Source organism: Talaromyces stipitatus, genomic scaffold (genome assembly GCF_000003125.1).
Source record: "Talaromyces stipitatus ATCC 10500 scf_1105507295523 genomic scaffold, whole genome shotgun sequence".
NCBI lineage: Eukaryota > Fungi > Ascomycota > Eurotiomycetes > Eurotiales > Trichocomaceae > Talaromyces > Talaromyces stipitatus.
Window position 1 is genome coordinate 532343 of NW_002990113.1, and position 22151 is coordinate 554493.

The 22151-nt window shown below is 45.4% G+C and overlaps 6 protein-coding genes across 6 annotated transcripts, besides 4 other annotated features; 3 read left to right on the forward strand and 3 right to left on the reverse strand.

Moving 5' to 3' along the window:
• Positions 1-568: 568 nt before the first annotated feature.
• On the reverse strand, positions 569-2894 carry TSTA_061500 (MFS multidrug transporter, putative; the record flags this gene model as incomplete). Its single annotated transcript, XM_002340008.1, has 9 exons — positions 569-1000; positions 1063-1223; positions 1276-1779; positions 1846-1917; positions 1970-1993; positions 2044-2218; positions 2283-2334; positions 2398-2465; positions 2562-2894. The coding sequence occupies 9 exons, from the start codon at positions 2892-2894 to the stop codon at positions 569-571; spliced, it is 1821 nt and encodes a 606-aa protein (XP_002340049.1).
• Positions 2895-4286: 1392 nt separating this feature from the next.
• Positions 4287-6002, reverse strand: TSTA_061510 (cytochrome P450, putative; the record flags this gene model as incomplete). Its single annotated transcript, XM_002340009.1, has 5 exons — positions 4287-4465; positions 4572-4648; positions 4710-5335; positions 5396-5781; positions 5843-6002. The coding sequence occupies 5 exons, from the start codon at positions 6000-6002 to the stop codon at positions 4287-4289; spliced, it is 1428 nt and encodes a 475-aa protein (XP_002340050.1).
• Positions 6003-7029: 1027 nt separating this feature from the next.
• On the forward strand, positions 7030-8542 carry TSTA_061520 (uncharacterized protein; the record flags this gene model as incomplete). The annotated part of the gene is made up of 2 exons (XM_002340010.1): positions 7030-8439; positions 8492-8542. The coding sequence occupies 2 exons, from the start codon at positions 7030-7032 to the stop codon at positions 8540-8542; spliced, it is 1461 nt and encodes a 486-aa protein (XP_002340051.1).
• Positions 8543-9282: 740 nt separating this feature from the next.
• Positions 9283-11852, forward strand: TSTA_061530 (bifunctional catalase-peroxidase Cat2; the record flags this gene model as incomplete). The annotated part of the gene is made up of 1 exon (XM_002340011.1): positions 9283-11852. One exon carries the CDS (start codon positions 9283-9285, stop codon positions 11587-11589), a length of 2307 nt encoding a protein of 768 aa, XP_002340052.1. The 3' UTR covers positions 11590-11852.
• Positions 11853-12313: 461 nt separating this feature from the next.
• Positions 12314-12350: a sequence feature (G-rich).
• A 465-nt stretch (positions 12351-12815) lies between these two features.
• On the forward strand, positions 12816-13128 carry TSTA_061540 (uncharacterized protein; the record flags this gene model as incomplete). The annotated part of the gene is made up of 2 exons (XM_002340012.1): positions 12816-12857; positions 12919-13128. 2 exons carry the CDS (start codon positions 12816-12818, stop codon positions 13126-13128), a joined length of 252 nt encoding a protein of 83 aa, XP_002340053.1.
• A 2624-nt stretch (positions 13129-15752) lies between these two features.
• On the reverse strand, positions 15753-21381 carry TSTA_061550 (uncharacterized protein). The gene has a single exon (XM_002340013.1). The coding sequence runs from the start codon at positions 20944-20946 to the stop codon at positions 16033-16035; it is 4914 nt and encodes a 1637-aa protein (XP_002340054.1). The 5' UTR covers positions 20947-21381; the 3' UTR covers positions 15753-16032.
• Positions 16054-17904: a mobile genetic element.
• Positions 18316-20109: a mobile genetic element.
• Positions 18655-19200: a mobile genetic element.
• Positions 21382-22151: the final 770 nt, after the last annotated feature.

A 22151-nucleotide genomic window follows, 5' to 3' on the forward strand; every position in this document is an offset into this window, starting at 1 on the left:
ATTCCTTCCGGGAGCTTGAACATCCAAAGACGCAGTGCAATAGGGAATGGATAGATCACATTCATCGACGCAAAAAGAATAGTAGTCTGGTGAAGAACATAACGCTACATCGACGTAAAGAGGGTGGTATAATATTTGTATCTAGGTGACAAAGAAGAAGACAGAATCAACTCAGAACAATGAAGAAGTATACGAGAGACAAAGAGAAATTAAAACCCACTGCAACCCCCAGCAAATGAGCCTGGTATTATATGCGAATACTGGCCAGAGTCCCCCCATCTTACCGGAAACAACAAAATGGCAGATTCGGTCTGTAAAGGAGGCTTATTTTCATCCTCATCCTCCTATTTCCTCTATGTGCAACTCTAGTAGATATTGTATGAAAAAACACGCCTCTGATGCTTGGCTATAAGTATGTGCTACAAATTATTTAGTTCGAAGCTAAGTAAGAACACAATGACGCCCAACCGGGAGAATGCAATACCCTCCTTTCAGTTCAAACACGCCGGAATACAAAGAGCGAGGATCAATAACGAAGAAGGAAGAGCTTGAAACAGGGATTGATAACTCAGACATCAGTCTTGGGTCGATCTGAGACTGCTGGTGGTTTTTGGCCTCCGCGTCCTCCACTTGCCCCTGGAGGACCCTGTTTCTTGCGAATATCTGTCCAGCCCATGCCCCAGCAAGTAAGAAAAGCTGCGCACGATGCACCCACTGCGAGGTAGAAGACATGGTCAACACTCGTTGCATATGCCACTAGAACAGATTGCAGCTCCGATGAGGGAACAACAGACCGAAATGCGGTAGCACCAGCCCGTATTACTGCTTCAGCATCGACACCTGGCGCCTCTTGTGGAATGATGGTTCGGAGACTGTTGTTAAAGATGACATCTGCGAAACTGAGGAATGTTGCCGAGAAGAATGACTGGCAAAACATAATCATCGCCATAGCGCTTGGTACCTGTTGCAACTTCAACGTGTTCTGTACTGCGATAATAGGCTAGAAACGTCATTTTAATCCCGTTATAGAGAATACCGAAACATATCAAATTATGGACTCACCATCTGCAATCCAATGCCACGACCCACGCCCAAAATAATCTGATATCCAATCCACCTCCCGGTATCAGTGGTTATCGAGAAAGTTGAGATTAATCCATTGCCTATGGCCGCTAGGGAAGTGCCGAGAACGCTCAACGGTAAATAATAACCGATCCTACCCACTATATACTAGTTAGCGACACTACCAACTGCTCGAGCATAACATATACTCACATAATTGGCCGGATAATATAGCGGAGATCATTTGACTTATAATACTTGGAAGAATGTCAACACCGCTAATCATCGGACTAGCATTCTTGATTGCCTGGAAATAGAGCGGTAGATAGTAAGAGCCGCAAATTAACAAAGAGGCAAGAAAGCCGTAAGTAACGCAGCTTGCCCATACGGTGCGAATTGTGAAAATCGAGTAAGGAATCATGGCTCTGTCGCCTACACGGTATTCCCAGCTCATGAATATGATGAAAATCACGCCAGCACCGCAGAAAAGACCGATTATGATAGCTGAGTTCCAAGGATAGGTACTGCCACCATACTGTAGTGCCAGAAGAAACATAATAGCAGCGGGGGCGAATAAGGTAAAACCGACCAAGTCGAGGTTCTGTAACACAGATGTGACGCTTTTCAAACCTTTAGGCTTTGGGATTTGTTCTGGAATATCGAGAAAGACCAGTAGAACTGCGACCAAGCCTCCAACTGGGAGGTTGATGTAGAAACCTAGAGGTACATCTCGTAAAATTTTCACTTTCATGGATGGAATCCAAAAAAAGTTCGTGAACTTACACCATCTCCAGGAGACATACGAGGTCAAAGCTCCTCCCACCAAAGGACCAGCAACCATACCTAATTGTGAAACTAGCAGTTGTCAATAAAATCATCTTTTATGGGACCAAGTCAAAGTACTTACTGCCCATCAGGAATCCCATAAGAGCTAGAAGCTGTTAGTAACCATCGAAATAAGGCTGCCTGTCATTAACATACCTGGTCTTCGAGGCATCGGTACGGATCCTGCGACTATAGTGAAAGCTCCGTTCTGTATACCAGATCCCCCCATACCGGCTACTGCGCGTCCGACGATCAACATTTTGGACGAGGTTGCAACCGCGCAAATGAGGGAGCCGACTTCGAAAATGAAGAAGAATGAAAGAAAGGTCCACTATAACTAATCAATATTCACATCTTGGCTGTTTTCAAGAACGGCAGATTTAGGTTTTGCATACTTTGGTGTTGCATGTTGAGTAAAATCGCCCCGTTAAGGGTTGTAGTGATGCACTGTCAAGATGAATGTCTGGTCAGAAATTTAAATGAACGAACAGGGTGCATACCACCACTTACCTTGCCAACTGATATGCACTACCATACCAACCCACGTCATTAAGTGAGTGAAACTGTGAAGCAATAGACTGTTAGACAGAATGACTCGTGGCCGAAACTAACACACATACTTCACTAGTAATTCGAGGCGTGGCCTACCAGCGTGGTTAGCATTAATTACAAACCATCAATAGTCTGGATGAGTGTACGGTTGAGATAATGGACGTATCGAGTAGCATCAAGAATGCCACCAATGTGATGCCGGCCATCATGAAAACCAGTTTTGGTCCCGTAACCCACTCATGATTCTGAGGTGGTCCTCTCCGCGACTCTGGATCTAGTTGCTTTGGTTGCTTCTGCGAGGCTTGCAGTGATGGTGAAGTAGGTGGTTGTGTAGTCTCTTCGAGCTCGATGTCATCGAAATGTGAGGGATCTGGCTTCGGAGAACTTGGTTCCTCGCCAAAATCTATCACTACTGTGGTTGAAGACGGTCTCTGACTTGTAGTTTCCGACGACATTTTTGCTGTCTCTCACCCCAAAACACGAAGTAGAAGACAAAGGGAGAGTCGTGGAATGACCGGGTTATTGTCGTATATATGAAGATGATATCATAGAAGACAATATGGGGTCTCCACTGATTAAAGTGCAAAATTGGAACCTGAAAAAGATTTTGGAGAGGAGGACTAGGCCCAGACTGTGGTGTTGGTAGGCAAGTCGCTGTCAACAGTGTACTTCCAAATAGGGTTAGGTTATGCAAATGCAACGGTAGCCCCAAAAGAATTTATTGTGCATACTTATACATCACATGGTCTAAAAGGTAAAAAGAAAACTCCATAAAGCTCTTCTGACATGTGTAGGGCTAATTGTTTAGCAGAGACAGGGGTGTTCTGGCCCAAATCTTACTATTATGAACTCGTGGTCAGTGGAACGCTACGATAGATGCTAGGACTAAGCACAAATTCGCACAGAATACTTGTATAAATGAAATAAGTCGTGTGTCCGTAATAATTGTGAATTCCCAGTATTCATACTAAGGTAACAAGTAGAACAAGGTCCATGTTCGAATTATTCAGTACTCCGTACAGCGCGGAGATACTCCGCCATCTCCGAGTCCTCGCCCCCAACTAGACAAATTAGGTCCATAGAGCTTTCATATCTATGACCCGAGTTATTTTTGAATTGCATCCGCCAGAAATAGCAGCATTACCTCGCCCCGCGGCCCTTTGGAGTTTGACGTTCAAGAGTAACACGGCCAATATCAGCTGTCTATAGGCGCAGTGGTATCGGTGAGTCGGAAGTCGTCTTCGCCGGTGGGTAAAGTCGTGAGGGAAACCAGAGATCCCATGAGAGACTTATCGCCTACTGGAAAGTGAATGTAATTCTTACATTTCATATTTGGCCGGGTTATTGACAACGCTTTCGGCAATATTGACACGTAAAGTTGGCACGTGGATGGTTGCTCGGAGCTTTGTTACAGGGCAGCGAATTCAATCATTTTAGCACGTATTGAACGAAATCGATTTCATCTTCACTCAACAGTTCCGGTAATAAAAGAGTTTCCACAAAGAGGTAGGTCGGCTAGTGTGACGGGTTCCCATCTTAGCATAGTAATTGGTGAGATATCTTGTACTCCATATCGAATACCTACACATACGTGAAATGGCGAGTCAACCCTTGAACAGTACATTATTCAATCTGCTGTAATAGATAGCGGCATAGAAGGTACCAACATGCATAGTGAAGAGAAGTTTACTTTATTCAGTCTATTGTCGTGAAATGAATCTAACGCACTCTAGTAATGGATTGGACGAGAGAACCATCTTCCAGCGTCGCAATCATGTTTCGGATAATCTAATGAAAAATTCGAACAAAGTATCCATATCGAGGATTTCCTGATGCACCTTCTTAAATTAGTTGCCCTCGACCAAGCACCGCATCCCTCGTGGAGTAGCCATGAAGTACATCAAAGGGTTCATCTCCTCCAATGTCATGCCATTGCGTGTTGACATATGAGCATTGGGAAACTTTTTGAAAAATAAAGCAGCGCCCATGCGAATTTCGATCTTTGCGAGATGCATACCAATGCAGACTATTGCGCTGCTCGTCAGTGATATGCTTTTGCATTTTGCCCTAGACCACGTCCAAATCGGGAAGGGTAATTGAAAATTACTATATTAGGAAATAATTTGACTTACCGCGAGATCCACCTCCGAATGGCAGGAAGGCATCTTTCATTTCACGGCTAGGGTTGAACCAGCGTTCAGGTTGGAATCTAGCATTCAAAAAATTATCAGATCATTTCAAGGACAGAATCAATCATTTGGAAAACATACTTTTCTGCATTTGGGAATGCGTATTCGTTTCTGTGTAAGGTAAAAGCTTGACTCGAAACAATGGTTCCGCCTGGGATATGGTGGCCAGACAATTCAGCACCTTGAGGAGGAGTCACACGAGGTAATGGAGACGGCGTTGCGGGGTACAGGCGCAGGGTCTCGTTCAATACAGCGTTCAGATACGGTAGATCCTGCACGTCCTTATGCTGCAAATTATCGGGAAGATTGGCCACCTCAGCCACTAGTTTCTTTTGAACTTCTGGGTTGATGCACACGCCGAAAATAAGGTATGTGAGGGTCACAGCTGTGGTGTCACTTCCAGCAGCAATGTATCCCACTGCTTCACGGACGATTTCCTGATCGGTCAAACCCTCTTTGCCGTCTCTGCCTGGATTATAGAGCTTAGTAAACAGCGTGGGTTTAGGATCAATATGATTCTGGTCAATGATGCGCTTGTATCGTTTGATTGATTGATCAGCGTAGTTGCGGATACGGGCACCAGCTTCAGTGGCTTGCTTGAATACCGATAGAGGAAGGATCTTGGACACTATTTCGATGAACGGGAAAATCGATCGAAGTGCCATCAAGCGGGAAACATTTTGCAGATCCGTAATGTATTGTGTTTTCTGATACATACGTTAGTGTGTATCCTTTTTTCATGTAAGTCCTGAAGGGCATTTATCTACCTTTCCTAGCTCCAACATACGGAAAGATTCACCAAAGGACAATTCACCAATGACATCTGTCGCCATAAATGTCCACCATTTGAAGATGTCAGCAGCCCCCATATTGGAAATCTCCTCCTCAATGCGAGCAATAGTCATATAAATACGTTGGTTGATAATTGGCTCCATCTTGAGTAAATTCTGCTCAGAAATAGGACCCGACAGTAGCCGACGACGTTCAGCGTGGAATCGGGGATTGGTTGTGCTGAAAAGCGTCTCTGATCCCTGGTATCCGAGTTTGCGATACCATCCTGATTTGAGGTAGCCGGCGCCAACTTTGTGGATTTCTCGTGCGGCGTTGACATCTGAAAAGTCTATCTCGTTGGGACCAATGCGAACGAGGGGACCTGGAGGTAGTTAGTAACTTATATTATAGTTTCAGTTTGTTCGTGTCTCTCTTCACCATACCGTAGATTTGATGTAAATTGTGAATCCATCGCGGCCGAGTTCCCTTGATGAGCTGATATTGCGTATACCAATTAGTCCATTTGGTGATCTCAGGACCGGGAATTCGAGCAATTGGGTTTGTGTAAGTCAGATAGATAGTGCGCTGTTGCCAATAATTCATCAGCTTTTAACTTCAAGACTCAGATTACTTGCCAACAAACGCAGTATTGACTTTAAGGTTATCTGGAGGTGATCTTGGCGGTCGTACCACGACAAAGAGGCTGACTAGCCCAGCCAACACGGCCAGCATGGGAACTAGGCCTAACAACAAAAGCGCCATCACGATGATTGATTGGAATCTATTTATGCCTATTGTTTAAACACAGAGGCGTTGAGATCCGTCCAAGGAATCTTGGTAGAGAAATGGGGACGCCTTGGCTAATTTTAAACAAAGAAGAACGATCTATACTACGGAATTGCTAAGCCCAGTATTAGGAATGAAGAAGCTGTCATTCATCTACGTTTGTGTTTGTTGTACAATTCTAATGACATTATGCACTGAGGGTAAATTTCACGATGTAGTTACTCGTTATATCGCGTGGTGTATGCAAATTACTCCGACCCGAACGGACCATCCGCTTGCATTTCCAGGACGGATGATTGGGTAGTTGGCATTACGACGCCTTTTACTGCGATCAACTGTTGTATAATTCAATTTACTAGTAACGATGGGGGCGGGAATCAGGTAACTTGAGGACAAATACTTTCTGGAGGTTGGACGCGACGTGTCTGTCGTTCCAGGAGACATGTAGGTAGTGGGGCCGTGATTAGATGACCAGAAGAACTGCGCAAGCCAGAAGTTATACATGAACACAATATCCATCAGATATGGTAGGGGATGATAAGTGAATACATGCCATCTTCTACATATAGCCCATCGTCGGTCGGAGTTTCTTGGGACGGGCGATGTTAGCTTCGAACACTTTGTCAATTTCGATCTGGTGTTGGGACTGCAAATATAGATATACCTGCACGTAGTAATCAGCATCCTTTCACCTATGTCTGTGTTAAGGATAAAAGTATATAGCGCGTCCCGAGTATTAACCGGACTTAACTCATCTACAATCCAAAAACGTATCGATCGAAGAAACCTCGGCAATTAGAAGTGTCTCAATAAGAAATTGGACCAGCACTAGAAACAGCACAAAATGGCGACGACCTGGACTCAAACATCACCAGGTGTATATCAGGCCAACCTGGACGGTGCAGAAACCGTGTACCGAAAAACAGCAACAGTGTTTGCTCCACTAAAACGAGAGCATTGGAGACTACACACTATCTGTCGCTTCAACTTTGGGCCTGGTTACAATGGACCGACCGACAAAGAAACTGCGCTGCGACAGGCATGGAAAGCCCTTCGATACGAATTTCCTGGTATGACCGTGGCCCCGGACAGATCCAAGAAGATCTACAAGACTCCTGATGCTCGGACAACCAAAGAATGGTTAGAGCAAACATTCTTCGTAGAACCGAAGAGAACAGCAGATGAGATCATCGCTGAAGCAGTGCCTCTGCAGGAAGTACCTAGCCTATATTATCTCCCAGCCACATCGGAAATTCTATTCTTCATCTCTCACTGGCGTATCGATGCGATGGGATCATGGATGGTCACCGACCGGCTGTTCCACCATCTCGCCAATCCGTCCAAGAGCGGCCTCCCAAAGGTGCCACCACCCAATGAAATAGAGAAAATCTCCCCGAGCTTGGAAGACGCGGCAGGATCGCCAAAGGTGTCAACACCGGAAATGGACAAAGTGGCTGCCGACCACATCGCTGCGCACCACCGCAACGCCATTCAGATGGGTGGTATGCCTTACAAGGGCGACGCCATTACACTTCCCGGAAGTCCAAAGCGCGAGGCCGTCATCTTCACCCGGGAAAGCACTCAAAAGGTAGTTTCTGCGTGTAAGGCTCGCGGGATCACTGTGACTGCTGCTATTCACGCAGCGCTCGCCGAGACGGTCTTTGCTATGGGTTTGCCCGAATCGCGAGAACACGATTATGTCACTGTCATGCCAGTCAACTTGCGTAACTATCTGAAAACGCCTTACAATGGAGATGGACATGCTCTCCAGACCTATGCCGGCAGTATCACACCTCGGGTTCCTCGTCACGCAACCTTTGCCAAACGCACATCCTACTTGGTAGAGTACTATAAAACACGATACGACCCAAAACTCATTGAGTGTTTGCGACCGATCTATAGGTACCATGCCGAAGCCCTTTTTAAGCCGCTACCGGCACCGGCAGCTGCACCGGAAGGGACACCGGCAACATCCAATGGAAACAAGCGGCCCCCTCCCGGCCTCCCCAGCGGTATTTCGATTAACAGTCTTGGGGTGGTGGAGAAGTATTTTGCAGGAAAATATGGCGATTCAGTGGATGTCGCGACATTCACTTTTGGGGTTAGTATGATTACGCGTCAGACTATGCTGTATGTATGGACATGGAAGGGTGAATTGACGTTGTCGAGCGAATACAACGCGGCATACCACGATCCGGAGGAGGTTCGGGAAGTGATGCTGTCGATCAAACAAGTGTTGGAGAAGGAGTTGGAAGTCAGTCTGGATGAAGTCTCACGGTAGGCTAAGAGGCAGAAATAGATTGTAGATTGAGCAGAATCGAAAGAGAGAGGTTGAAGAGCAAAAGGAGCAACCGTAAGCACGTACATAGTAGTCACCGTAGCCGGCAGAAGAGGAAGGAACGCCATCTCAGCCAATCAGCCGCGTCGATGACGCGACAATCGAACGGAAAGAGCAACCTCCCTAAGGTGGACTAGTGCGTTTGAGCTCAGTGCATTAGTCATGCCGCCCCATCTAGCCTTCAGCCAATGAGCGAATCCACATTCACCAATTAGTCAGTATCAGAGCCTGAGGCCGCGCATTACTAAATGGGCTGGGACTAGACCGATCTTCCCCGCATCGCTGGAGCTTGGGCTCTCTGCGGGGTCAGTCCAGTCCCACCAGACAGAAGAAGAATAACGACAGTTGCCAGACAGTTCAATGTTATGCTCGAGACGAATATCATGAAGAGGGGAGATATCTGTTTGTATGCGCAAAGAATTGGTAGAGAGGTATAAGCAGACATGTGTGCATATAAATATATATACTCCGTATATATCATCGCTTTAATGCTGAAGATGCATTTTGTTACATAGTAATCAGGCAATACGTGCTTTTAGAAATCGGACCAATTGGCTCATTTCTAGCACATCAGGTGATTTGGAGACCAGCATTGGTTGTCTCGCTGGGTTTCCCCCGCCTTCCTTGTGGTACCTTGGGTATTTAACTCTCTCCTCATTCCCCTCCATTCCTCATCTTCACTTATTTCTGCCAACACTTGTTCACATTAGTATCATCAAGACAAGTGATTATCGCGTAGTAGAAAGAGAAAGAATCAATATGGCTGCTGAGAGCAAGTGTCCCGCTCACCAGCGTGTCTTGAGATCCAATGCTGCCGGTGGTGGTACCAGCAACCGCGACTGGTGGCCAGACCGGTTGAAACTGAACGTCCTTCGCCAGCACAACCCAGTGTCCAACCCTCTTGGAGAAGAATTCGACTATGCTGCTGCATTCAACAGCCTAGACTACTTCGCCCTTAAGAAAGACCTCCATGATCTGATGACTGACTCGCAGGACTGGTGGCCCGCCGACTTTGGCCACTATGGTGGTTTGTTTATTCGTATGGCTTGGCACAGTGCAGGTACCTACAGAGTCTTCGATGGTCGAGGGGGTGGCGGTCAGGGTCAGCAGCGTTTCGCTCCTCTCAACAGCTGGCCAGACAATGTCAGTCTCGACAAGGCCCGTCGTTTACTATGGCCCATCAAACAGAAATACGGAAATAAGATCTCGTGGGCTGACCTTTTATTGCTCGCTGGAAACGTCGCCCTCGAATCTATGGGATTCAAGACCTTTGGTTTCGCTGGTGGTCGCGCCGACACATGGGAAGTAGACGAGTCAGCCAATTGGGGAGGTGAGACGACCTGGCTGGGTAATGACGTCCGCTATTCCGGAGGTAACGCTGGTATCGATGCCCACGGTGTGTTATCGGGCCAGGAGGCTGCTCACAAGGATATTCACAACCGTGACTTGGACAAGCCGCTTGCTGCTGCTCACATGGGTTTGATCTATGTGAATCCTGAAGGGCCTGATGGTACCCCCGACCCCGTGGCTGCTGCCAAAGATATCCGCGTCACGTTCGGCCGTATGGCCATGAATGACGAAGAGACTGTCGCACTCATTGCCGGCGGTCACACTTTCGGCAAGACCCACGGTGCTGGTCCAGCTGACAAGGTTGGTCCCGAACCAGAAGCTGCAGACATTGGGCAGCAAGGTCTGGGCTGGAGCAACAGCCACGGAACGGGCAAGGGACCTGATACCACAACCAGTGGTATTGAAGTCATCTGGACCAAGACCCCCACCAAATGGAGCAACAACTTCTTCGAGTACCTGTTCCGCTATGACTGGGAGCTCACCAAGAGTCCTGCTGGTGCCAACCAGTGGGTTGCAAAAGATGCAGAAGAGATTATCCCGGATGCATATGATCCAGACAAGAAGCACAAACCACGAATGCTCACAACCGATCTTGCTCTTCGCTTCGATCCAGTCTACGAGAAGATCTCTCGTCGCTTCTTGGAGAATCCTGACCAGTTTGCTGATGCCTTTGCCCGCGCCTGGTTCAAGTTGCTTCACCGTGACGTTGGCCCACGAAGCCTTTACCTCGGTCCCGAAGTACCCTCAGAAGTTTTGCCCTGGCAAGATCCTGTCCCTGCTGTCAACCATCCCCTCATCGGAAATGAAGACATTGCGGCTCTGAAGCAGCATATTCTAGGAACTGGCGTCAACCCATCCAACTTCATCTCTACTGCTTGGGCATCAGCTTCCACTTTTAGAGGAAGCGACAAGCGTGGTGGTGCCAACGGTGCTCGTATTCGGCTATCTCCTCAACGCGAATGGGCCGTAAACAACCAGCCTTGGCTGGGCGAGACGCTTTCTGTCCTCGAAAAACTACAGAAGCAGTTCAATGACTCTGCCCACTCAGCTGGAGGCAAGAGAGTTTCTATTGCAGATTTGATTGTCCTCGCCGGTGTCGCAGCCGTGGAGAAAGCTGCACGAGACGCCGGTCACTCGATCACAGTTCCCTTCACACCTGGTCGCACAGATGCCTCGCAAGAGGAAACTGATGTCCAATCCTTCAGCGACATGGAACCGGTGGCCGATGGTTTCCGTAACTATGGTGGATCCACACCACGCGTCCGCGCCGAGGAGTGGCTCGTTGACAAGGCACAACTACTGACCCTCACTGCTCCAGAGCTGACTGTTCTCATCGGCGGTTTACGCGTGCTTAACACTAACTATGACCGATCGCCTCACGGTGTATTCACCCAGAGACCAGGAAAGTTGACCAACGACTTCTTTGTCAACCTCTTGGATACCAGCACCGCCTGGAAGGCAGTCGGTGGCGGTAACTTCAGCGATCTCTACGAGGGCACAGACCGCAGGACTGGCGGCAAGAAATGGACAGCTACTCGTAACGATCTCGTGTTTGGCTCGAATGCTGAGTTGCGTGCCATTGCTGAGGTGTATGGTAGCTCGGACAGCCAGGAGAAGTTCGTCAAGGACTTTGTTGCTGCTTGGGACAAGGTGATGAACTTGGACCGATTTGATTTGAAGCAGAACAAGAAATTCAATCCTGGTCACCGTCTTTAGATCGGTGTGTGAATAGTTGAATGTTTATTTCGTGTTCGATGGAGCTTGGCTCTGTCAATTCGAACCCATACAAAAACCCTCCCATGAGAGTCTGATGGAATTATGCAAGCCATGACAAGATTTGTTGTTTTGATATTTCGAGATCGTGCAAGTGGAATGTATCTAGGCAGAATGTCTGATAACATAAGTACATACTCTTTGGTCAATTTGAAAAGGATAATCATTCTTCATATAAAAATCAAATAATTGCAAATTTCTTGGAGAATAATCTTCCAAGCTTGGATGTTGGGGCTATGCTGCCCACTCGGACTTTGATAATTATTACGTCGTGATAAAAATGCCCCATTTAGGGCATACGCCTAGGGCATGATTGGTATTGACGGAACTGCGAATTATACGAATACATAGTTACGAGGAACGTGAACTTGACACTTGGGTGTCTATCCATGTAGAAGATGTGATCAGTCGGGAAAAGACATTTCAATTCAAAAGCTACTAAGTATAAAAACTGATCACACGTCTAAATAGGAAATTGAGAAAGGATGAAGGCCACTAATCAAGTCACCCAGATTTAGAGCGAAAGAGCAACAGACAAGGTGCCGAGGTCGCAGGTCATGCAGTCCTAGCCTTCGACGCTAGAATCCGCCGAGCAGACGTAAAGGTCTGCTCCCATCCTAAAGATTGAATCCGTCTTCTGCTCTCTTTCCCGGGTTTCAATACTCTAGAAGAAGGAGGAGGAGGGGGGGCGGAGGGGGGGGGGGTTAAATCGCGAGGGTTGGGGTCCCCTAGGTCCAGCATAAGCAATCCACTCTTACCAAATAATGTTTCGTGCTTGGAATAGACTCCCCTTCCTCTTTCACTCGAAATACCGTCAATGTATCCTTTTTCCTTTATTGCCTCTATTAGTGGAGTGTTCACATTCTTTTCTGCCCCGTTTATGATTGCATCGACTCGTGGTACGTTCACGACTTGTTTACCGTTTTTGTCAACAATACCAAGCGAACACTTTCCATCACGAAAAGAGGTCCCCCGCTTGACTAGTTGTCCATTGAAATGTAATCAGTGACTCTTCTTTCTCGCTATCTTCAGCTCTGGTTCGAGTCCCACCACACGAGAGTCAATATAGGGTACCGAGATTTGATAATAGTGACCACAGTAGCCTCGGAACGCTGCACATGACATGCCACACCTGACCATTAATTCCTTCCACTCATGATGATAGCAACATGTCCACGGGTCTGTTGCTGAATGAGATTATGGACCTGAAGGTATATCTGATAATCTGACTTGAGTCCACACACCATATTGCACTCGACAGTCAAAATTTAGAACTACACCGTCACTGAACGACCCGAAATCTGTTTCATCCACAATTCTCAGAGGAGCAACAGTCCGAGCGATCTCTTCAAAGTGGCAGAGATGGAGAAAAGGTCCTTAACAGGTATACCGAAGATAGATCTCGAAATCCAGGCGTTCCGAAAATTAGAGAAACGAAAGATAAAAGTGATTGATAACCCTGACCCTAACCCCGAACAGTGATCAAAACACCAGAGAGTGAAGTTGCAACAGTCTTTGTGGTCAGCGGGGGATGGGATTTCCCTTTAGTTGTGACTACCCTAGTTGCAGCTGGTGCAAAGATCGTCGCATTGAGAAGAATCATAAAAAGATCGCACGAGGCTGGATAGGGAGTACAGCCAAAGATGGACATTTCACTCTTGGAGATGTTATCAACATTTCTAACTTGATGCCTTTGTTCACAGATTTGCACCTTGCAAATATACCACCCGTCATCAGGGCGATTGCAGAGGGCCCTGGTTATAAGCACCTAATGAAAAAGAGACGGCTCAATTTCTCGAATTAGGGATAATAAGAGCAGTCTGTGGAGCACGAGAGTGGAGGAATACGAAGCAATCGACATTTCGGAGAGGATACCAAAACTGGAACTGATTCAGGTGAAAGACACTGTCGCCGATCTTTCCAAGAAAGCCTGGTTGTTGAAAACAGTGCACGAGGAAGTGACTATTGATATGATACAAGCAGGGCTCGAAGCAAAAAGATCAGCAAAAAGATCAGTCTGCCTGATCAGCGGTGCTCAAGTGAATCTGCAGAAAATGGGCTTGGAAGGACTCGGTGACGTTCCCGGGTTTGTTAAAGAATACCTGCCGAACAGTCATAAACTCGGGAGGTCATTGGCATGATCCCTGACAAAAAGCACAACGCTGGAGTAATCGATCAGAACGGGATCTTTCAAGTGCCGCCATCTTGGTGGGGGGGCGAGTGCGTCAAGTCCTGCTTTGGGCTTTTTCAAACGAGGAGGGCCTGAATGTCTTCAAGTGGTGTGGATTAACCCGGAACAAAAGCCGCCCCCTTTGCCTCACAAGATAATACAGGTGCAAAAGGAAGAAGGAATGGAAATGAAGTGCGAGTGGATTCCAGGTTGCATAGATGATTTGATATTCGACAATTCTCAGACCATGATTGAGAACTTGAAGGTTCTCAACGTACTTAAACACACAGAACAAGAGATAGAATGCGATCTTCTTGTTAACACATGAAATCAGCTTATTTCCTTCGGTAGTAAAAGAAGAACAATGATCTTCGAGGAGCTGAAAGCTCATCACAAAAGTGCTAGACGAGAAGACTCCCCCAAATGGATTAATGAGAGATGTGGCTATCTATCCAGAGGCTGACTACCTTGATCTGGCATTGCGAGTACCTAATGATTGGCAAGTGAGTCTGGACGATTATGAGTCGTTGGGAATTCAGAGTTCTAAGAATCTTGTGATAATTTGAAAGCAATTATGAACTACAAGTCTAGAATTCGAGCGAAGGATCTACTGAGGTGATTCAAACTCACAATTAAATCATTTCCCATGACACTTCTCTGATGACTCTGTCGATATCTTATTGCCTAACTAGGGAACACCTCAGCTGCGTGTTGGATTGTACGTAACAATCTTAAGTGGTATATCTCAACGTATCAAATTATGTATGCAAAAAGTATGGAATCCTTGATCCTTGTTGACCTTGTCCTTGTCTCTGTATGAGCTACACGGCGGTGCTGGATTTGGATATCAGCAGGCGATGCCCACAACATCCTCATGACATACAAATTTGTATTTGATAGTGATAGCCGGGGTATAGGAAGTGTTGGATATCTGATACGCTAATCCCATTCTGGACGACCTTACTAATCGGTGAATCCCCGGAAAAACACAATTGCCGATCCCAGGTTTGGCACAATATCGACAGCCCTACTTTTGGATTCAGGATTGCTATTTTGCCACTATATTGTGTATATAAAGAGGATCAAGATGCGTAGCTAGCTGTGTTTTTAGAGAGTGTGCAAATCAGAGTCAATTTATTCCTCACCCAGATTGTAAGCTCCCATCAGAGCCTAACCCCGTTCGGACTAGTACCAAAAGATTCCAATAGGAAGTATCGGAACTTGCAGTGCACTAGCACAAACTCAGTTAAGCTTAATACTCAAAGATATCTTTATAGTGGAAATATTGATATTGACCTTATTCTGCGCACTCTTCTATCTACATCTTGAGGGGATTGTTGGACACTATTTATGCTTGAGAATCCCATCCACGCAATCTCAAATAGAAGATTCTCGACACAGAGCTGTAAAGTTGATTCGTAGATTCAATCTTGTGACTTCAATTCTCGAATTTTCCTTGTATCAATGTTGTAGGCTTTTGTTGGAGATGTGGAACGGTGTAATAACACGGTAACACTTCCTTTTACTCGCAAATTCTATATCAGCGTATCTCTTGATTGATTCCTCGCTCTGTCTATTTCTAACATGGGGAATTCTCCTCTATATCGAAGAATCCAAGCCCCTCGCTATAAAACGTGTCTTTCCTTAATTGGCTGACCAACTAGCCAACTAGGGGCCGACTCGAAGTCGATTCGACACCTCATATTATCTAACAAGAGGCATCGCGCGCCTACAATATGAGGCTTGCAACAAGATCCACGATCCTTGCCAATACTTTGTTCCCAATCCGGTAAGGCCTGGATAGATTACCGAGTTTGCAACAGCTTTTCTTGATCTAATCCTCGACAGGAAGTAAAAGTCACGTGGGGGGCACTATATGTTGGAGCTCGGTTACGCTAGGATGGATACGGAATATAGGCAAATAATAAGAACTTAGAGTTGAGAATTTCTATGTATTGATGCACCCTCTCTAATACAAAACTTGTCAGGAATGTTGACCTCTTTTATATGTGAGGTCCTGTACAAACTAGATCATGAGATGACATCCAGTCGAACCTTCTAGATATAGCCATATAGAGCTGATTGGATGTCTATATCTCGTCAGTATGTGAACCTAGTTCTCGAAATTTCTTCATGTTAGTAGTATGATGGATTCCCAATTAGGGATAGCGTATTGCGTTCCAACACACCCCCCCAGGAAGGAAAGCTTGAAGCTTTTATTCCTGCAGTAAATGTGCTATATCCACTAATCCCTGGTGTTTTCTCCAATTCACAAAGATCTGGCCCTTGAGCAACTTTGTAAGGCCATCTGCAACCATTCTCTTGGTGTCGACCCATTGAATATGAAGTCGCTTGCTCTGAATCTCTTGGCGGAGCCAGTGGTGATAGATGTCGATATGGCGTAGACTTGTGTGGAAATTGGGTTCTGGACTCGTCAGTAGGCGTATGGTTTGAGTATTGTCACATTGAATAGATAGTTCATGCTCTGGCTTGAAGCCGATTGCTTCAAAGACACGTTTCCAGATATACAATCGCTTTGCGGCTTCAGTTGCTGCTCTTAGTTCCGCTTCGGTGGTAGAGGTTGTTACATATCTTTGTTTTGTAGCCTTCCAGTCGACGGGTCCGTTGTACAGCTGAACAAGATAACCCTCTGAGCTTGTACGATCGATGTTATCTCCAAATGAAGCATCTGAGGCACATACAACAACGTCTGATTCTGACTTCCTTAGTGGTGAGTATTCGATAGCAAGGAATCTTGTATTGAACAGATATTGTATCACTCGTTTGATCTGCTGTATGTGGATAGGTGACGGATTGGTGGCATGTTTAGCAAGCTCGTTGACAGCCTTTGCAATATCGATTCGTGTCATGACAGCGGCGTACATGACTGACCCAACCATTTCCTGATAATGGTGAATATCTTGATTTGTTGCTTCCCCATCAAAAGGCTTGATATCGACCGATATTGGTGTTTTGACTAGGCCGTGGGTTAATCCAAATTTCTCAGCTATTTTGGTGATGTAGGAGTCTTGACAAATCCAAATTTTCCGCTGTTCTCTATCTCGTAAAATTCGCATGTTGAGAAACCATTCAAACTTGTCCATTTTTCTGAGTTCGTATGTTGCCATCAAGGTCTTCTCAATTTTTTCGAATTCCGCTTGTTTTGTGGCTTTGTCGTAGAATATCAAAATGTCGTCAACAAAAAATAATAGAAATATGCCGTTTTTGACTAATAGACATTCTTCATCTGGTATCTGTTCGAATCCGAGTGTTTTCATCAAGGTTTTTGTGAATTCTTTCTGCCAAAGCCGTGGACTGCGTCGTAATCCGTACAGTGCTTTCTTGAGTTGAATAGCCATGCCAGGAATCTTGAAGCCGTTCGGAAACTCGGTATATACCTCTTCGTCAAGGTTGCTATTCACAAATGCGTTGACAGCGTCATATTGTGCTATCTCTAAGTCGAATACAGCTGCCAGAGATATCATCATCCTGAAGATTCGTGCTGCCAACGTTGCCGCTCGTGTTTCCAAATTATTGTCATATTGCAGATCACCGCGTACACAAATCCGTGCTTTGAACTTGGAAATCTTGCCAAATTTGTCAAATTTGTATTTGAAAACCCATGTTAGCGGTAACACTTGTTTATCATAGGGTTTTGGAACAAACTTGAACGTTCCTTTCTTCTTCAGTGTGTCAAATTCGGTTTTTGCAGCTTCAATGAACTCCTTTTTGTATTTGTGCCGTAGAACGCCAGTCCAGTTCTTGGGTTCTGGTGGGAGCTCAGATTCGTGAAGGTTGTCGGTTTTTTCCATAGCGGCCATGAAGGACTTGGCTAGTGAGGACTCTTGGAATAGCTTCATTCTTGCGAATGCAGCTCGTTGCTTCTTTCTCACATTTTTGCTGGATTCTGAATTATCAGTTGCTGGGCTTCGAGCTCTTTTTGAAGCTATTCGCACTCTTGGACCTGTCACGATATTCCTTTCTGATAAATCGGCACTGATTTCTGCTGCTTTGGGTGCGTTATTGTTGTTTGAGGGTGTAGGAGGCGGGGTAATCTCCTTCTCAGATCCTGTGACATTTCTTAATGGAGTGTTTGGCGCGCTCTGATTGGTCAGTGGAGGTGTTGGCAAGTCGCGATTTCCTATTTGGGGAATCTGTTCTTCCGGATTTTTAGTTATTCCGCTTTCCCCTGTATAGCTTCGATCAGTTTCTTCCTTTCTCACCACGACTTCGTCCTCTTTCACCCCCCCAGATTCCACAATATTGGAATCGCCACGATTTTCAGTGCGAATATCTTGAAAGATTTCTTGGGCATCCTCCATTTGCACGTCAGGATCGTATATATGTTCGTCGTTTTGTGCTTCAATATTTCCAATTCCAGTAATTGGTGCCTCGATTTGAACTGGAGTTTCGGTATCTGGCTGATTCGAACATTCATTTGACCCCCTCGCTGGTGAGAACCTTATACTGGCGGGTTGCCAACGTTGAAGCCTCATGTCGTCATCAACTGAATCAAACACTTGATTGTCCTCGTCAATATCTTCAAGGTTTGAAATTTCTAATGATTCTGTTATCGTTGTCACACCATCTCTGATGATTTCCCTAGCGAATGGATGTTCTGGGTCATATCTCTTCGTTTCGTCAAAAACAACGTCTCGTGCTCGAATGACCTTCGTTCCCCGTGGACCTGTCGTCCAAATGAGCCAAATATTGTGAGCTTCATATCCCACTAGATATCCAATCTGCGCTCGTGGAGCTACTTTGTGGCTTTTCTTTGTGTCGATCCGTACGTAAGTCTTTGATCCGAATAAAAACAGATTTCCAACATATGGTTTCTTCCCATACACTGACTCATATGGCGTTTTATAGTTCAAGGATTTCGTTGGTGTTCGGTTCATGATATGAACGGCTGCTCTGGCTGCCTCTGGCCATAACCCTTCAGGTAGGTTGGCTTCAATAATCATGCTCCTTGCCCTGGTGGCAATTATATCCCCAGCTTTCTCGCTTAGGCCGTTCTGCTCAGGCGTATCAGGAACTGTCGTGACTAACGTCTTTCTTTTCCTTTTGCAATAGTCCTTGAAGTCGTTGCCATTGATTGAGCTTTCGCCGTCCACATGTATAGTCTCAATAACACACTTGAAGGTATGTTCGATGTCCTCAATCAGTCTTTCTAGGTCGAAATTGACTGATTTCGTTGTGGTGGTGACTAATACGTGGAATTTAGTTAACGGATCCACTGCATGGAGGATATATCTGTCAAAATTCCGTGCCAAGTTCATGACAATGATGTCAACGAATATCTTTTGAAATGGCCTTGTTGGTAGCGGCATCGCTACCCTGCTGATTTGACGTTTGGCCGTGGTAAGTTCGCAGGTTTCACATTTGATTTTGAATCCCTCGTTATTGCGGCTTGGAACTGACATAACAATAGCTCCCTCTGTTGCTTCTTGGAGTTTCTCAATAGCTCTGGATGATACGTGTCCGAATCTTTTATGCCACACATTCATCGGATCTTTGAGTATGTTTTTCTCCATGGAATTGAAGGCAAAGTCGACGCTAAGCGAACTGCGTGCTGGCTTGTTCTCGTCCCATTCGATAAGGTAAAGATTTCCTTCTCGTCGAATATGACACAATTCCTGACTGTTCTTTTCCAATAATCGTTTTCGGGTGTCATAATATATACCATGGTCCTCCATAATCCCTTGTGATACGATATTGGTATGAAAGCCTTCAACGTACCAGGCGTCACGGACGATAATACCCTTTCGCTTAACCTTTTCACTGATCGGTTGTGTGGGATATACTATTGTTTCTCCAGGTCCAGTCATTTTGATTCTTGTGTTTCCAACAAGCAGCCACCTGGATTCGTTGCCTAAATTTCGGAGCCTTCTTCGATCGTTGAAAATATGAGTTGTTGTACCGTTATCCATTATGACTTTGTTTGTGAGGTCGTCGTTCGAGGCTAATAATGCCGTATCCAATCTGACAGCACATGCAATCTCATCGGAATCATACATGAAATTCGATCTTTCCGAATCCTTATCTGTTTTCTTGCTGGTGTCGGAATCTCGCTCTTTCTTTTTCTTTTCCAGTCCTTTCTTAACCCGTTTCAAGGCGTTGGCATATGGGGTGTCCTTTTTCTCAAGATTCTTGAACTTTTCCTCAATACTGATGTCTGATTCCCAGTCCTTAGGTCGTTTTGCTGGGTTCACGTATGGGCAGTCCTCAAATTGGTGCTTCTGGCCGCAGAGACATGTTTTGTCCTTCGATTTTGATCTCATCTGACTTTTCTTGTTGTCTTCAGGCTGATCTGACTTTCCGTTGAGAGTTGCCATAGCGATATCGCGTCTGTGACTTGATTCCAACTTATTATTGGCTTCAACCCACTTGTCGAATGTTCCTATGATCTCGTTAATATCTGGAATCTCCGTTAAGCCTGATGTGTCTAATCCCATGTCGTATTCGAGGATTCTTGTGCTCCAGATGTCGTGAAACTTGGGCGCAATCTCTGCAGTGGATTGTATGAAGTCTCGTGCCAATCTTGTGTCTGACAACTCATAGAAATTGGCAAGCTTCATATCCAGTACGAGGGTTCTCCATTTTTCCGCCCATTCCTTCGGTCTTTGAGTGCGTTTCGGATTAAGAAGACTTCGTTCTCGGCTCAAGAGCAGGTCGTTCTCTCGTTGTTCTGTAAGGGCAAACCGTCTCTTCAAAGTTCGGATTATTTCCTTAATATCTTCCATTTGCCGGATTTCTGACTGGTGGCCAAGTTCGACTGTATCAAGGATATAGTTCTTGACGTTTGTCATTCGCTCTATATGCTTCTCATATCGAGCCTTATTGTGTTCGTAAATCCGTCGTTGCGAATCATGAGCCGCCATGTCAGCTTGCCAGTTCATCAGCTTGAATTGTTTAATAGCAATATCTTCATCGCCGGATAGGTCTGGCTTAGAAGGTTGAATGGGCTCTATCGGTTTTGTTGGCGCTGGCTCCAAGTCCCCAGTATTGATGGTACTTGGATTCACATATTCCCAGACTCGTTCCTTTGTCGCCTTTGTTCTCAGTTGTTCCATCCATTTTCTCCAATCGTCCGAGGTTTTTAGGATCACAGTCGTCTTCTTCTCGTCCATGGCTAAGCGATTCAGACAGAGCTTGGGCTGTTCCCAAAGGTTTGGATTCGATTGATATACTTCGATAACCGGCTTTTGGATATAGAGGATTGTGGGCAGTTTCTGAATATCTATCTCACAGCAATCCCGGGCTCATAACTGTTGGAGCTCGGTTACGCTAGGATGGATACGGAATATAGGCAAATAATAAGAACTTAGAGTTGAGAATTTCTATGTATTGATGCACCCTCTCTAATACAAAACTTGTCAGGAATGTTGACCTCTTTTATATGTGAGGTCCTGTACAAACTAGATCATGAGATGACATCCAGTCGAACCTTCTAGATATAGCCATATAGAGCTGATTGGATGTCTATATCTCGTCAGTATGTGAACCTAGTTCTCGAAATTTCTTCATGTTAGTAGTATGATGGATTCCCAATTAGGGATAGCGTATTGCGTTCCAACACTATATTGTTGATGTGCTAGTTAACTAGTTGTTGTTATTGGTTATCTAAGCTAACTACAGCTGCGCTGACCCCTTTACGGAGATCACATGACTCTCGGATCATAGTTGATCCGCGCCGGAGGAAGATCCACGGGTGTAGCACGCTGACATATATACATAAGGGCTCTGAGCCCACGGCTTGACTCCCAGTTTTCTTCCTCTCCCCATACACAATATTCTCGTCGATAGGCTACCCTAGATCAATAGATTGTTAGTATTGGACAAGCGTCACAATCCTCACTAGATTTTGCGATCTATTGAAGGTAAATCAACAGACTCATTATCTCCAAATCAAAGATGACTCTTATACTTTGTCTGACGTTCTAAATGGGCTGGTTTCTATTCTTTGTCACTACGCGGCCTATTTCTGGCCAATGTCTGCATATTTCATATTTGGAGGTTGGTACATAATCTAATGCATATCGACTTACGTCATTTTACGTTACTAGATACAACATGCATGTGAATCAAAAAAGAATTTTGTTACGAGATTGAGACTCCTCTTTGTCTCAGTGACTCAATCCATAGACGAGCTTGTCTCTCTTCCTATTTAGAAAGGTGGCCTTTTTCCTTGTTAGATAGCAATAAAATTTCGACTTACAGAGTGAATGACAACTATGTACTATTGACTATATTTTTTCGTCACTGTAACTCTGACAAATATATCTTTCAACATTTTCTCTTTCTACTAAGTATGATACCCTTGGATGGAGTGATA

Excerpts from the sequence above, each read along its gene's own strand:
- TSTA_061550 (XM_002340013.1), bottom strand. The coding sequence starts at position 20,946 with ATGGACGAGAAGAAGACGACTGTGATCCTAAAAACCTCGGACGATTGG.